Source organism: Vipera ursinii (assembly GCF_947247035.1).
Source record: "Vipera ursinii genome assembly, chromosome: 1".
NCBI lineage: Eukaryota > Metazoa > Chordata > Lepidosauria > Squamata > Viperidae > Vipera > Vipera ursinii.
This window is the reverse complement of record NC_139512.1, coordinates 293,095,929-293,112,757: the sequence shown is the minus strand read 5'-3', so window position 1 is coordinate 293,112,757 and position 16,829 is coordinate 293,095,929. Positions and strand designations below refer to the sequence as shown.

Below are 16,829 nucleotides of genomic sequence, written 5' to 3'. Positions count from 1 at the left end.
TACTTGCATTTTTACGTGCTTTTGAACTGCTAGGTTGGCAGAAGCTGGGACGAGTAACAGGCGCTCACTCTGTTACGCGGCACTTGGGATTCGACCTGCCAAACTGCCGACCTTCTGATCTACAAGCTCAGCGTCCTAACCCACTGAGCACAAATAAATAAATATTCCAGATAGAAACTTTGGATGAAAATGTATGTTGTGGTGTTATCTATTTCAGAATAACCCATAAATTTCATGCAATACTGATAATTATATCATTGAATCCATTTCACTGAATAATGCAGCTTATGAGAAGGTCTTCACTTTGCTTGAGCTGAAGAGCTCACCACTAACATAGACTTTCTCTAATACATGGAGGGAAAAACCAGATGTGCATGTGCAAGATAAATGGTACTTGGCTTAGCAAGAGAGAGGTGGAGTCTTGGTAGGGCATAGATTAAGGGTGAGTCAGGAATGTGCTGCAGTTGCCAAAAATAGACAATGCAGTTTACAGCTGTATCAACAGAGGCACAGTGTTGTCATGGAAATTTATAGTACCGCTATAAATGGTGCACTGGTCAGACAACATCTGACATACTATCCCTGTTCTGGTCACTACAGTACAAAAAGGATGCTAAGGAATTGGAATGAGTACAGACAAGAACAACAAAGATGGTAAGGATCTTGTAGGCTAAATCCTGTGAAGGAACTTGGTCTGTTTACCTTCAAGAAGAGAAGAATAATGTGAGACAGGATAGCAGTCTTCCAATACATGAAGGGATGTTACAGGGCAGTAGATTTATTTTTCCCATTACCTAAGCATAAGACAAGAACCGGTGGGTAGAAGCTTTACAATGAGATATCTAAACTTGAACTAAGAAGGAATTTCCTGACTTTGGGAGCTATTAAACAGTGGAACAGCCTGACTCCTGAAGTTGTGAGTGCTTCATCACTGGAGGTGTTCAAGAAAAGACTAGACATCTATTTGTTCACAGTGGTATCAGGATTCCTGTATTCTGTAGGGGATTGGCTAAAATTACTCCAAGGCCCCTACCAACAGCCTGATTCTCTGATAATGAAAAATGGTAATGAATAGCAGATATACTTATTTGAGGATATAATTGTTCTGCAAAAACTGAAAATACATTGTATAGGTCCCATAGAGTACTCTTTTAACTAGGACAACATTTTTAGCTGATATGAAATATTATGGGATAAAAAAATACATGTCTCTGATTTCAAATGTGCTGATGCTTTACAGCTCCAGCCCAACAGTGCCTCAGGTAGTGGTGCCCTAGAACACGATCCTTCCTCCATTTACTTGCGCATCCCAGCTGGAGAAGCAGTGCCAGGTCCTCTTCCATTGGGAGTATCGGTCATTGATGCCTCAGTGGCTCTCTTTGGAGTTGTTTTTCCTCATGTGTCCTACAAACACAGGTTTGTTATAATAAAAGCTAACCCTTCTATGCCTCATTGAGGTGTTCTTTCATTCAGTAATATCAAAATGAGAATCATATATAAAGATAAGTTATCCTTTTTTTCATTTTTGTAATTTTTCAAATGTTACAACTTATCTTTTGGAGGAAGCTAGTGGAAGTGACTTTTATGTTATTTTCAAGACTATTTGATTAGCATACTAATTATCTAAATTCTAAATATGACAAAACGGCTATAATGAGCAGGAGTTCCATCTTATTTGACATTCAAAGGTAATTTTTATCTAGAAATTCTCTGACCTTACATTTATTTCCAATGCAACTGTTAGTTTCCACATGTTATCAGTGTGCATATTTCCTCAAAAGGGGCTAAAGCATTCTTTCCCAACCTGATGCCCTCCAGATGCATTAGCACTGTAATACCCAGAAAGCCAGTATGACTTAAAGTTCATACTGATGAAGTTAAAGAATTATATGGATACTTCTAAATATGGAAGGCAACTAGAAATCTAAGAGAATTTGGGGGAACTGTAGGGGATGGTGATGGAGATAAGTGAGGAGAAAGGCAGCTAAAGTGGGATGGAAGAAAAAGAGACCACTAGTATACTTAAAAGACAAGAGAAATACCAGTATCCTTTGTGAGGGTGATTGTATAATGAAGCACTCAGGAGACATTTACTGATAAAACTAAAGAGAAACAACTTTTTTCCTCTCCTCATTGTACAATGAATGCGATTCATAAGGTTCCTTTGAATAAATGAAAGACAAAATATCCCCCCACCACTCGCACACTTAAAATATCACACTATAGGAAAAATAATTAATTAAATGATAATTTCAGTGCAAGAGCTACTTTAAGTTGTTCAGCAATAAGTTATATTCATTTATTTCCAAGAAACTTAAAAGTGATTATGCCATTCTGGATTAAATAAACCAAGTTTCATCATAGCTGCAGTGAATCTCGGCAGTACTAGATTTTTAGAAGTAAACAAAATAAACTTCAGAGTTAATTCTAATTACATTAATTCATATCTGACAAAAGCTGCTTTAAAGTGCCAAGATATTTAGCAACCATTACTACTGGAATGTGGATGGTTGCTATTTGAATCCTAGTTTCCTCATTATATTTCTATTTTCAGGCTACAGATGTTGGATCATTTTGCAGAATGCATCAAACAGGCAAAAGGTGTTCGTCAACAAGCAGTGCAGCTTAATATTTTTACTGCTGTTCTCAGTGCACTAAAGGTAAATCTGCTTCAAAAGATGAAACTATAGTGTTGCTCTCAAGCAATGGAATGGCCTCTTAGGAACTTTTCCTGCTCTGTTGGTTTTTAGTAAGAGACTTGTTGCTTCAGCTAGGCGAGGGGTCTTCAAACTTGACCCCTTTATGACTTGTGGACTTCAACTCCCAGAATTCCTCAGCCAGGCATGCTGGCTGAGGAATTCTGGGAGTTGAAGTCCACAAAATCATAAGAGGGCCAAGTTTGAAGACCGCTGAGCTAGGCCTTTTTAGTTTAATTAGCACACAGTGATTTTAATAATTTTATCACATTTTAAACAATGGTTTTATTGTTACTTGACTTGAGTGCCCTTTAGGTAGAAAGGTGGATTGTAAAGTGAACACATAACAATAATTTTATAATTAAAATGATTTGGAAGATGCTGAAAAGCAAGTATATCAGAGCGTATTCATAATGTATTTTCTTAAAGTAATCAATGACTGCTTTAAAGATGTTCTAGATAATGTTTTAAAGTATTACCTTTTGTAAAAGGGCTTGGCTGAGAACAAAAGTACCTTAGGACCAGAAGAAGTCCGCAAGTCTGCTTTGACTCTTGTAATGGGAGCACTTGACAACCCCAATCCTATTTTGAGATGTGCTGCAGGAGAAGCTCTGGGCAGAATGGCACAGGTGGTTGGGGAAGCAACTTTCATTGCCAGGATGGCTCAGTACAGCTTTGATAAGTATGTTGTAATTTTACCTTAAGTAAAACAAGAACTGTGTTAAATACTACTTCGGTTTGGGCTTGTTTGTTTATTGTTTAAAATTGTCTTCTTTTGTACAACATATGAAAAATATATAAACTATATATGACTCTTATTTGTAGTGGTTCTGTTCCAAACCATTCATAAAACCATGAATAATGAAACCATGAATAATGAGATTGTGGAGTCTGTGCTCATTTTCCTCAGCCAAGAGAGGCTGTGTTCTTCCTGCTTGCAAGAGCAGTACCAGCTTCTGTCATTAGTAGTTTATTCTAAGGCACAGGTGCTGAGGAGTTCTGGGAGTTGAAGTCCACAAGTCATAAAAGGGCCAAGTTTGAAGACCCCTGTTCTAAGGCTTCAAAAAACAAAACAAAAAACCCCTACCTCAGCCCAATCCCATTGGAGCATAAGCACTCTCCAGCAGCCATATTAAACCCAATTAAGAGGTTCTTATGACACTGAAAACCATGTAAAATGAAGAAACTAGCATGAGACATTTGGCATGAAGAAGGCAACATTCTTCATCACCAGCCAACTAATTTGCTCTTGAGAAGAAAGCATCCAGATACCAAAAGATAGCCACTCAGAACCTTGCAGTCAGGCTGATCCAGCAAGATCTGTTATAACCAAGTGAGAAAAAGTAACAAATATACTATGCAGACAATCTAACTCTATTCTGAAAAAGAAAGACATGCTTTGCAGATACGTAAAAGCCCATCTGCATTCTGTACACACATAAAGAAATAAAATGGAAGCCAAAATGTGGACGTGTGAAGATCTTTTATTTGCATGCCCGAATGTTGTCTACATGGAACAGTTGTGAATATTCAAAACCGCTAATACATGAACTGTTTATAACAATAATATCACAATAATTTTGGCTGAATAAACTATAACTGGAAAAATTCGGCTGTAAGAAGGCACATAAATGAAGCTGATCAGTATTACTTCCTTAGTTTGTTGATTAAAAAGAAGTATGGCCTCTGTGCCAAGGGAGGCTTGCTATGATGCTGTGCAGTTTTTGTCCCCCTTCTCTCACCCGCTACTGCCATTTAGGGATAGAATTTAGGAGGATGAGTGGCAACTGGCAAGGCTGTGGTTCTGGATCCTCAATTAGTAGAGGCCGAATGATTGCTCGGAAGTGGATGAGGAGGGAATATTAGATGAGATCCAGCCCTCCTCCCGTTACAGTTCCTACCTAACTGCTTGACTAAAAGTCCTTGTTGTTTGAATTGTGGACTCAGATGCAAATGTCCCATGTCAAGCAGTGGTACGTGTTTGAAAGCAGACATTATCCATTCAATGAAGAGAAGTTATAGCCCCTCTGGCAGTAGCCAGAACTGGCACCTTGGTACAAGAGATACCTTAGCACAACTTGAGCACCTTAGACAAAGAGATTCTGTGGTAACCTCTGCTGCTGCTTTCTTCCAAGATTATCGCCACATAACCCAAAACAAATTCAGAAGGTGTAAATACTTTTCAGTTCAGTGGATCTTACTTTGAAAAAGAATACAAAAATGCAAGTTTATTTCATTTTTTTTTCCACCCGAAAGGAAGTGTGTGCAAAATACATGGCTAATTATGGTGTCAAGATAACTTAATTGGCTTTGGGTTCTAAGTATTGTAAAGGTTTTGGAATCGTGTGGAATCAAAGGAAGAAAATCAACTTAAAGAGAGGGTTTGTGGCGCCAGAGTTACAGTTCTTTTAATTGTATTTATTTTATATCAGTTCATGGTTGTAGAAAAATACCCTTATTTCTTATTTTTGTGTATTTTAAATGATTTAAATAATTATAACATTTGTTAGGTTTAACATTACAATATGGAACATTTTTATATATGTGAAAAAAATGTTGGAATTTTTAAAAGTATGTTTTTAATGGGGAAATGGAGTTATTTAGAAGTATAGACAATTTAATTATAAAATTTTGTTTAAAATAATGGACTTAAATGATTTTTTAAAAAAAATATTGGCAGGTTGAAATCTGCTAGAGATGTTGTTTCAAGAACTGGCCACTCTTTGGCCCTTGGGTGTCTGCATCGCTATGTTGGTGGAATAGGTTCTGGGCAGCATTTGAAAACCAGTGTCAGCATTCTGTTAGCGCTAGCACAAGATGGAACCTCTCCTGAAGTTCAGGTAAAATTAATATATATTAATATACGTTATATGAACGTACATGATAGGAATATAATATCCACGCTTTGAAAAATATTCAGATATGTTTTGGACTTCGCACAAGTGTATAGTCTGTTATTCATTTAAGAAGCATGACCTTTTGGGTTTTCTGCAAACTTGCTTCAGCGAATCCAGTCATTAAAGTTAGCATGACTCTTATTGTAATAAAATATACTGCTCAAAAAAATAAAGGAACACAAGATAAGACATCCTACTATTAAATACAGTACATTGTGTTGTTTAAGTGTTCCCTTTATTTTTTTGAGCAGTATATTTTTAACATAATAAGGCAGACTTCTTGCTTTAAAATCTTTATTCCTTATCCTTTTTGTAAACAGCTGAATTTTAAAAAAAACTTATTATGTGTGTGTTAGAGAACTGTCAGCTAGAAATCATAAATTATATTTGTTAGTCTGCTTGCTTTTGTTTTGTGAGGCATAGGGACATTTACGTTTCTTTAATTATCATTATAATAGGCAGTTCCTGTACAGTTCCCAATCTAGAGAGAGATGTTAATGAAGTTAGTATATAATTTGATAATCCATTTGTTATACAGATATCCTCAACTTAGGACCACAGTTCAGCCCAAAATTTCTGTTGCTAAGTGAGGCAGTGGTTGAATGAGTTGTGCCTCTTTTTATAACCTTTTTGCCACAGTTCTTAGCAAATCACTGCCATTGTTAAGTGAATTGTGCAATTGTTAAGGAAATTCGGCTTCCCCAATTGATTTGGCTTGCCGGAAGCCAGCTGGGAAGGTTACAAATGGTGATCACATGACCCCAGGACAGTGCTACCATCATAAATACATGCCAGTTGCCAAGTGAATTTTGATCATGTGACCCTGGGGATGCTGCAATGGTTGTGAGTGAGAAAAAAGGTCTGAAGTCACTTTTTTCCAGTGCCGTTGTAACTTCGAAGGGTCACTAAATGGAGTGATTGTAAGTAGAAGACAACCTATAGTTGTAGCCTTTTAATGATCCTAATTCAGATGAAAGCATTTGATTAAATTATTCATTCTTCTTCTAGACATGGTCTCTCCATTCACTTGCTCTGATAGTGGATTCCAGTGGACCAATGTATCGTGGTTATGTGGAGCCTACCCTATCTTTGGTCCTTACCTTACTTCTGACAGTGCCTCCCTCCCATACAGAAGTTCACCAATGTTTGGGTCGATGTCTAGGTGCTATAATAACTACTGTGGGTCCTGAGCTTCAAGGTTAGTATGAAAACAAAAGCATTGGACCTTCCCTATAATTTTATGCATATTACACTGCATGTGATTTAATGCAAAGTTACAGTGCTTTGGATCCAAAACCAAAAAAGGTTCTTCAAAGCAGACGTGAGCATGTGTGCTGCTCTTCTTGGCACATCCTTAACAAAGCTACTAATTGTCCTGAGATTGCATGGCAGAAGCATGATCCCTGGAAAATAGGTGTTTAAGTTAAAAAGGTACTGACAGTGCACCTACAACCATTCCCAGACATATGTTTCCACACTCTTGGTACCTTCTTAAACTCCAACAGGTACTTTCTTGATCCCAGGTGGTTATTGTGATTCTAGAAGTGAGGAGGTGCCAACAAATGTTTGTTCCAAGACACTCTTTTGGCTTTAAATCCAAAGTGAGAGGCAAGTTTACTATTTTTCTTCTGTTTTTCTTTTTTCTTTTACTCTAATCTTATTCTGTGTTATGTGTACTATGTACTTTACATTATATCTAAGAACATCTGATTCTCAGACTCTGTCTGGACAAGTCCTTGCAGTTTTCTTGGCCAGGTTTTTCAGAAGTGGTTTGACATTGCCTTTTTCCTAGGGCTGGGAAAAGTGCCTAGCTAGCCCAAGATCACTGCTGCTTTGTGCCTACGGTGGGACTATAACTCACTGCCTCCTGATTTCTAGCCTGACACTTTAACCACTACACCAAACTGGCTCTTCAATCCAGATTAGGTAAAGGTAAAGGTTCCCCCGCACGTGCGTGCTAGTCGTTTCCGACTCTAGGGGCCGGTGCTTATCTCCGTTTCAAAGCCGAAGAGCCAGCGCTTGTCGGAGGACGTCTCCGTGGTCATGTGGCCGGCATGACTAGACGCCAAAGGCGCACGGAACGCTGTTAACTTCCCACCGTAGTGGTCCCTATTTTTCTACTTGCATTTTTACGTGCTTTCACACTGCTAGGTTGGCAGAAGCTGGGACAAGTAACAGGTGCTCACTCTGTTACGCGGCACTCGGGATTCGACCTGCCAAACTGCCGACCATCTGATCAACAAGCTCAGCGTCCTAATCCAGATTATCTAACTGTAATTGTATGTAGATGCAGTTGTTTCTAGGCTGGTTTTATGACACACCATACTAGTGATTCTTGAACTGCCTCGGGTCCTGGTCATTTTCTGAGCAAAATTCTGAGAATTCATCTTGATCTTTCAATAATTCTTATCAGAGATTTTTCTTTAAGGTTTCATACCATCTGAAGTGTGTCTTAAGGAGAATACCCCTCAGAAATTATATTATAGAGTTCAGTTCCTTTCTTTCGCAGCTCAGTTTATTATTTAAGATATTGTTAGACTGTTTTGCATAAGCTGCATGGTATACAGTGAAATGATTAAAACGAAGTAAAACTGTGCAAACATATTTATGCACCCTAACACTCATGTGCCTGATTGTAACCTTCAGTTGGGGAAATGGTGCCTCAGAGTGCAATAGTTTTTTAATTAACATACCTCAAATGGGATAACTTACAGAATGCATCCAAAATCCAGGACCTTGATTCCCATGAGATTGAAATTTGACAAATTTGAGGCTGCTTCATTAAAAGCTGCTATGGTGCTATATTGTTGTAGTAAGCCAAGTCATTTGATTGTGATTTCCAATGCTTCCTGCCAGAAGTCAGAAGTTGCTCCCACTCTCACTGTTTCCCCCCCCTTTCCGGTGGTCATTCTATTTCTCTCTTTAGATAAGGAAATATCTCTGAAATAATGAGCCCAAAGTTCACATGTTCTCTAGTATTCATTAGTAGATAGGTTGGCAGGAAAAGGAACGAAATAAAATGTATCCATAATATACAGAGAAAATCCAAAAGAATAGATCTTCAACACTATAGGAACTTAAACATTTATTTATTTATTTATTTATTTATTTATTTATTTATTTATTTATTTAATTTGTATACCGCCCTTCTCCCTAAGGACTCATATACTAATAGGCATCTTATAGGTTTCTGATGGTGGGAGAAAATGTTCAAAAGTTTATTATTTAGTATGTGGTGAATATCCTAAGTTGAGTCCTTTTATTTCCTTAAAGCAGAGGTCCCCAACAGTTCGGGCACTAGGGACCAGTTACGTGGAGAGGAGGTTTTTCCACAGGCCGGAGGGGGTATGGTTTTGTTGCTGCCTGCATCCTGTGGATGGGGCTTTCCTTGTTTGTGCGGACCGGTTGCTGGCATGCCGAAGCCCGGTACTGGTCCACGGCCCGGGGGTTGGGGACCCCTGCCTTAAAGGATTGTACTTTTCTTGGGTATTAAATTGCAAGATACTTATTTGGCTGTCTTTCATTTCACAATTTATAAAAGTTGATTTAAAAATGTTAATTTTGATAGGTAATGGAGCTACTATTTCTACCATCCGTTCCTCATGTCTGGTGGGATGTGCAATTACACAAGATCATTCGGACTCTCTTGTTCAAGCGGCTGCCATTTCCTGTCTCCAGCAACTTCACATGTTTGCACCACGACATGTTAACCTTTCCAGTCTTGTTCCCAGTCTTTGTGTAAGTATCTTTGTCCTTCCGAGCAATACCAATAGCACTTAGACTTATATACTGCTTCACAGTGCTTTACAGCCCCCTCTTAAGTGGTTTGCAGAGTCAGCATATTACCCCGCAACAATCTGGGTCCTCATTTTACCGACTTTGGAAAGATGGAAGGCTGAGTCAAACTTGAGCCAGTGAGAATTGAACTGCCAAACGTAGCACTGGCAGTCAGCAGAAGTAGCTTGCAGTATTGCGTCACCATGGCTCTTATATCCCAAAATAGTGTCCCCCAATGCTCATGATGATACCAACATTGTCAGATCACAGCTTGTTGCAAGCATGTATAAAATGTACTCTATCTTTGTAATAAAATATATAAACTATAGATCTTTCTGTTAATTTGTAAGTTTTGGAGTGCATTAGAAAAGTCTGAGGTAGGCATTTAGATTTTGCAGATTCTTAAAATGCTTTTATCCTCTGAATGAAGATGAGACACTGTGGTATACTTTTGAACCTTTTATGGAACTAATTCTTTTGTTACACTTTGCTGAAATGGCAAAAACACAAAGATTTTTGATATAATTGTTAATAAATTAATAAATGTTCAAAAAGAGTTCCTTGCAGGATAATTAGACACTCTGCATATTGTCTCTTTCTGTGAAGAAAGATCAGGAGGTTGCTATGTTATGTAAAAGTAGAAGGCTTAAATATATTTTACTGGAAGAAAGATATGTAACATCTCTGTTTAAAAATTATATTCGGCTTTGTCATAAATGGAGTTGAAGTCTACGAAACTTAAAGTTGCTAAGGTTGAGAAACACAAATTGAAATGGTCTTGTGCAATAAAATCTGTAGGCAGCAAACAACTGATTGCCATTCATGTGTAGAAGTACAAACATTTTGAAGTAACCAAGTCCTTCTGGCTGCTTTTGGATGATTATAGGTTCACCTGTGCAGCTCCCACTTGCTTCTACGTAGGGCTGCAGTGGCGTGTTTGAGGCAGCTTGCCCAAAGAGAAGCAGCAGAAGTATGTGAATATGCCATGAGCTTAGCAAAGAATACTGGAGAGAAAGAGAATAACGGGACAAGTAAGTATCGGGACCAAAGAGTGGAACTTCTTAAATGGGTTTGCTGTTTTTGTTTTTCGGCTACATGTCTCTTTCTCAAAATTCTGTGAATAATATGAACGTTCTCTCCTTTCACAGGCTGATGGATGGTTAGCAGTTTTCTCTTGATTGGCTGGAGAAGGGCATCTGCTGAGCCTAGCCCTGCAGAGATGAATAGCAGTTTTATCCTCTGCATTTTTAATTAACTGTTTTCTGTAACATTGAAGGGTGCTTCCTAAGATATGGAAAGACGAATTGAATATCTTATTAATTCAGTCTGACTGTGCAAATCTAGGTGAAATCTTGCTCTAGTTTTAGCAGGTTTTCATACACATTGAAGATCTGTGGTACTGTAGTGTAACAATTATTCTTGTTTCTTTAGTTGTAGCCATGGTATTAACTAATATGATTGCACATGAAGTTAGATAATTCACTAGAAAAATCTGAGATGTTGCACTACTTAATATATGTTTTGCAGATATTAATCCTTTTGCCCTAGGACTTGGCTCTCGGAGAGATAGTCATGGCAGACATCAAGGAATTAATATAACAGAAACAGGACTTGAAGGAGTGCTTTTTGGAATGTTAGATCGTGAGACTGATCGGAAATTGTGTTCTGATATTCATGACACCTTGGGCCATATGCTTTCATCTCTGGCAGTAGAAAAGCTCTCTCACTGGCTAATGTTATGTAAGGATGTCCTCGCAGCATCCAGTGGTAAGAATCTGAAAATGACTTAGTAAATGAATGAAGAAAATATTATTTGTTGTCTCCTCTTTCAATAGAGGTTCTTTGTTTACTGTAAAAGAACTATTCAGTTTGCAATCCGTTGTGTCTTCGGCAAGTCTTTGTATAAATTATTAAAAGGTCATCTATGATAAACCAAAATCTTATTTATTTATTTATTTGAATTTATGGGCCACCTAATTCCTCTGGGCTCTGGACAGCTGATAAATACTTCCTCAGACAACAGATGAAGCTTTGAATGTTTTTTTTGGGCTTTGGCTTGTGCAATGGGGCTTAATAAATCCCTTCATAAATGTGGCTTTTTAAAGAGTGTTTTAAATTAATATTTTTAATAAGATAAAGGAGAAGATGCGTATTTGTAGAGATGGCCCTCTAAAGGTTTTGTGATTTTTAAGTTTTGTGCTATAACTGCCTAAAAATTAAAACCATATTATTTGAAATTTAGTAAGCAAGTGAGCTCAATCAATCATTCATTCATATATTTTCCTGACTTTTAATGGTAGATCTATGAAATGGATTTAAATGTTAATTGTGTTTTCCACAAATAGATAACTGAACTCATAATTTCAGTGATTTAGGCATAGTTTGAAGCATTTCATTGCAACATAATGCAAGTAGCTAAGGTTTGTAAAACATTAAAATGTTTATCTTTGTTTAATTATTAAAAGGGTGACAGTTTAACTAATTGGCCATATACTTTCTTTTCTTTAATTTCTCTCCCTTGAAGATGAATTTCCTGATTTTTCAAAATGTTATTTTGCTCTGAGTTGCTTTCATTTGTAACTGAGATATAGTTGCATGACTTTTTTTGTACATGGTGTATACAAATGTAATGTTTGAATGGTTCAGATGGCTTAAATGGATCAAAACATAAGGCAGGGTTTTTAAGTGACAATATCTGGGAAGTGAAATTCAATCTTCCTTTTTTCTCCTCTATGTGTCATTGTTTTCTTGGTGGAAATGTTAACATGTTGCCTACATTCTTGACAACTTTACCACAGTTTCCTGAGAAACAAGCTATTTAAAGGCAAAACTGCAATTATGAAATTGCAATACCTGAAATTACTTGCATTTCACATGAAGGTTCATATGAGCTATTAGTTTCAGTTGGGACCATTAGGTGGGGTAATGATCGGAAATAAAGCTGCCTTTGTGATGGCATTCCAATTGCGAACGCTGTCTTGTCTTTTCAATGGCTGAAAACAATGCTGTTCTTCCACCCTTTTATATGATATTATTTTAATAACTAATCTTGGACATTTTATTCAAGCCTCAGTCCTAAATATTTTGCGTCAGTAATAAATCTCTTATTGTATACAGATATGACAACTACAGCTCCACTAGGAGGTGAAAAAGATGAAGATCTGGAGAAGAAGGATGAAATGGATGATGATACAATGTTTACTACACTGGGTGAAGACGACAAATCAAAGCCTTCTGTGGCTCCTCGCTGGGCTACTCGAGTGTTTGCCGCAGATTGTCTGTGTCGAATTATCATGCTCTGTGAACATGCAAATAAAGCCCACTTTGATCTAGCTCTAGCCCGTTCTGCCAAACTTAGAGATCCTAAAAGTAAGGAAGTGCCTTTTTTCTTTTCTTTTTTCTTGAATATGTTTCTTAGCCACTTTGAAATATCATGAATGAGTATTCAGATATTCTTTTTGCTTTGATGAAAGATTGTTGCAGCCATATTATATTTCAAAATATATTATAGGTTATATGATTTGACATAGCAAAATGCATCAGAGATTTATTATAAGTGTGTTTGCTTGCAGGTCTTTTGTCTTCTAGATTTTAAATTGCTGCCTAGTATGTGCTGCCTATTTAGATTTGGTTTTCTACAGCTGAAATTTGGATAAAAGAAGAAATTTTAAATTATTTTTGCTCCTTAATATTCTGATGTTCACTTTGAATACTGTTCTTATATCATTCTCTCCTTCTTTCCTTCACCTTTTAAATATATCTCAGACCGTGCTTTATTATAAAGCTACTCATCATAATTTCCTCAGCCAGGTATAACGCAAAATATAGTTAATTCAACTGGGAAATCTTAAACGTAAAGAAGATGGAACAAGTCATTTTCTGCAGGCTATCGTGAGCTTTTCAGAATCATCTGAATGACCAATGTGCTTAAGAGTTGGGACACTATACTTAACAAAACCTTTCAGATATTTCTGTGATATACTGTATCTTATAAAACAACTGAATTTTATTTTTGTTAAGAGTTTTTAGAGACTGTGTGTTAAGTGGGGTAATTTATTTACATCCAATAGTGATTTTTTTCCTTAACAGAAGACGCTTTAAGTTTTCATGCCATATAACAGTGGTGGCAAACCTTTTTGAGACCGAGTGCCCGAATTGCAACCCAAACCCCACTTATTTATCGTCGGGTGCCATATGGGTGTGACCCACTGGGTGGGCGTGGCTGGTATGGGCGTGGCCTGCTGGGTGGACGTGGCCAGCTCAACGTCACTTGCGTCAAGGGGCGGATCCGAGGGTCTCTGGCGGAGGGGAGATGAGACCAGGGCGAGTGCCAGGTCATGGTCCACTGAAGGAGCCTCACTGATATTAAAGGGGGTGGGAATAGACATGATATTAAAGGCTTTGGGGAAGACATATTAAAGGGGGTGGGGAAGTGTGTGTGTGAGATAGAGAGATTCCTCTTTTTGTAAGTTTGCTTACTTTGCAATGCTGTCCTTTCCCCACACTTTTGCTTCCCTGCTGGCACAATCTCTCTGCTGCTTCTGCCGTCCAGATCTACAGCTGCAGAGCAATTTCGCTCCTGCCCCCCCCCCCGCCATGGCCGATTTCAGCAGAAGCGTTTTTGAAGCCTCTGGAACTCACATCCATGGCCGTGGGGAGATTTTACGATGTTCCAGCGGCCCAATCTGGGCATCAGAGGCCTGCAAAATGCTTCTGCTGCCCAAATCGGTTTGGGGGGGGGAGCGAAATCTCTCTGCAGCCCTAGATCTGGGAAGCAGAAGCATTTTGCAGGCCTCCAACGCCCGGATCGGGCAACTGGAGCATTATAAAATCTCCCCACGGCCATGGATGTGAGCTGCAGAGGCTTCAAAAATGCTTCTGCCCAGATCTAGGGCTGCAGAGGGATTTCACTCCCCTCCCCACAGATGATTTGGAGGGAGGCAAGCGGCTGCTACGTGCCCGAAACCGTCCCTCTTCGGCGATGTGCCAGGCAGCTGTTCTCCGGAGAAAGGCGAGCGGCTGCCTGGCGCGTCGTGGAAGAGGGCTGGTTTCGGGCGCATAGTGGCCACTCGCCTTCCTCCGGAGAACGGCTCCCCCTCCCCCTATAGATTGTCCTGCCCTGCCACTGTTTCCTCCCCCCACATGGATTACCCTGACACCACTTGGAAAAGGCCTCTGCCCCACGGATGTAGGGCTGCACAGCGATTTTGTTCCCCCCAGGCCAATCCAGGCGGCAGAGGCCTTTTTGAAGCCTCTGGAGGTTGCATCCATGGCTGTGGGGCCATTTTGTGGCACCTCAGCGGCCTGGATTGGCAGTGGGGAGGGCGCAAAATCGTTGTGCAGAGGTCTTTTGCAGGCCTCTGGAGCCCGGATCAGGCCACTGGCACACTGCACAATTGCCATCGATGCGACTTGCAGAGGCTTCAAAAAGGCCTCTGCCACCCTGATTGGCCATCAGGGGGGTGCAAAATCACTCCAGAAGATTACCTGGACTCATGCTGCAGCTGCCTTCACCATCCAGCCCAGATCCACCCAGCTCTTGCAGCTGTTCCCTGACAGGAGCACGTGGAGAGGGCGTGGGGCAGCGTGGCCCCGCCTCCATCTTGGGTGATGGCACGCGTGCCCACCAGGATGGCTCCGCGTGCTGCCTGTGGCACGCATGCCATAAGTTCACCACCCCTGCCATATAATTTTTGCTGATGTTCCCTATATTTTTCTATATCTCTTCAGAAAACTGTTCCAGGGAAGCAATTTCCAATAAAATAAATCATCATCATTACAACACATGAATTCCGTATAGGGATTCAGTCTTTTGAAACTCCATGAAAATGCATTTCATCTCTAATAGTTTTTGCACATCCAATTTAATGTTGGTATAAGGTGAAATTTTAAAAGATGCTAAATGCAAAGAAAGCCATGATCGTAGGCTGTGTTTCTCATTTTTGTATTCTTCAAATAGGTCTGTTTTATAATCTGAATTAAGCTTTTGTTTAAAAAATACTGTGCATTGTTCCCTTAACCAAATTAACCAATGGCTTGAATCTCAGAAATGATCACATGCTCTTCTGTGAATAATAGACACTATGAGCTCGCTAAGTATACTTTAGATTTTTGTAGAACATGAGATGAACTTGTGTCATTATTTTTTAAAATTCCTTTCTTGAAAAGAACAGGGCATACAAGAGAAATCTTGGCATTTGAAACAATATTTTTGCAGAGATTCTAGGGGTGGGTGCTGAAACTGGAATAAATGCACAACTTAGCATTTTTAAAAAAATCAAAGCTGGCCAATTGTGGGTGGCTTTTGAAATAAGTCCTTTTCTGGGTTTTTACTTTCAGATGACCTTCTAGTGCTTCATCTCTCAGACCTTATTCGCATGGCATTTATGGCTGCAACTGACCACAGCAATCAGCTGCGAATGGCTGGTCTCCAAACACTTGAAGACATTATCAAGAAATTTGCAGCGGTTCCCGAGCCAGAGTTTCCAGGCCACGTAATTCTAGAACAGTATCAAGCTAATGTAAGATAATTTTGGGTTTTATATGCCAGTTGAAAAATCAGATGGAAAAAGCTATGCCTTTCATCCCAGTATTGCTTGTGTTGGAGTTTTGAATGCATATACTAATGCTTTTTGGATAACAGTGGTCTGTATATAGACATGGAGTTCTGTCGGAGCCTTTACTCTTGATCTCATTTTATGAGGATTGACTCTAAAATCAAGGTCAGGCACTTCTTCATAAAATGTTGGATTATTCCAAGAAAAAGTATTCCCTAATTTCTGAAAGTTCATCTGTATGTGATTTTGCTTGTTTTGTTTTGCTTTGTGATGGTACTGCATGCGGACTATATTGTGTGTCTCAGAAAAACACCATTAACTCATTCATTCATTTGAAGAAATATAGGAAAATCTCATGAGGTTTTAAGTCAGAGCAGTAAAATTCTACGAGATTTGGCAATTTGATGAGATTTTGACCATATTAAGAGTTGGTATATTGCATTGTAAAATGTCAAGTATTCGAAATTAATGTAATTAATTGTATTGCAAGGATCCATTAATACTTTCAGGGGGCATATAGTGATTGCTGTTTTCCATTATACACAGAAGATTTCAGTTACAAAGTAGTACTTTATATGAAGGTTGCGACCTGATGCTCTAGACTCCTACAAATTTAAGATAATTACATTCTAAAATATATAGTGTGAATTATTCATTCATATCTTTTGTTTCCTGTGAATACTTATTTGAACTTAAAAGAGCCTATAGAAGAATATCTGTTATTCTACAGCTGTATCAAATCTTGCTCTCTCCATCCTGTCATTACAGTAGTTCTTTCTTTAATCACCTAAGACAGACATGTCAAACTCACGACGTGACATGATGTCGCGCGCCATATCGGAGCTTTTTCCCCATTGCCAGCAATGGAATGGGTGCGGTTTCCTTGTGACGTGTCCGGCCCG

The 16,829-nt window shown here is 38.9% G+C and overlaps 1 protein-coding gene across 1 annotated transcript in view; it reads left to right on the top strand.

Moving 5' to 3' along the window:
- HEATR5B (HEAT repeat containing 5B) overlaps positions 1–16,829 on the top strand; it is a 53,082-nt gene that overhangs the window by 17,214 nt on the left and 19,039 nt on the right. The window contains exons 16-25 of the mRNA XM_083349415.1: positions 1,241–1,416; positions 2,555–2,660; positions 3,188–3,378; positions 5,377–5,536; positions 6,602–6,791; positions 9,162–9,331; positions 10,257–10,401; positions 10,919–11,137; positions 12,488–12,739; positions 15,710–15,891. Of these exons, the coding sequence (XP_083205541.1) occupies positions 1,241–1,416; positions 2,555–2,660; positions 3,188–3,378; positions 5,377–5,536; positions 6,602–6,791; positions 9,162–9,331; positions 10,257–10,401; positions 10,919–11,137; positions 12,488–12,739; positions 15,710–15,891 (1,791 nt within the window). The remainder of the gene's footprint in view (positions 1–1,240; positions 1,417–2,554; positions 2,661–3,187; positions 3,379–5,376; positions 5,537–6,601; positions 6,792–9,161; positions 9,332–10,256; positions 10,402–10,918; positions 11,138–12,487; positions 12,740–15,709; positions 15,892–16,829) is intronic.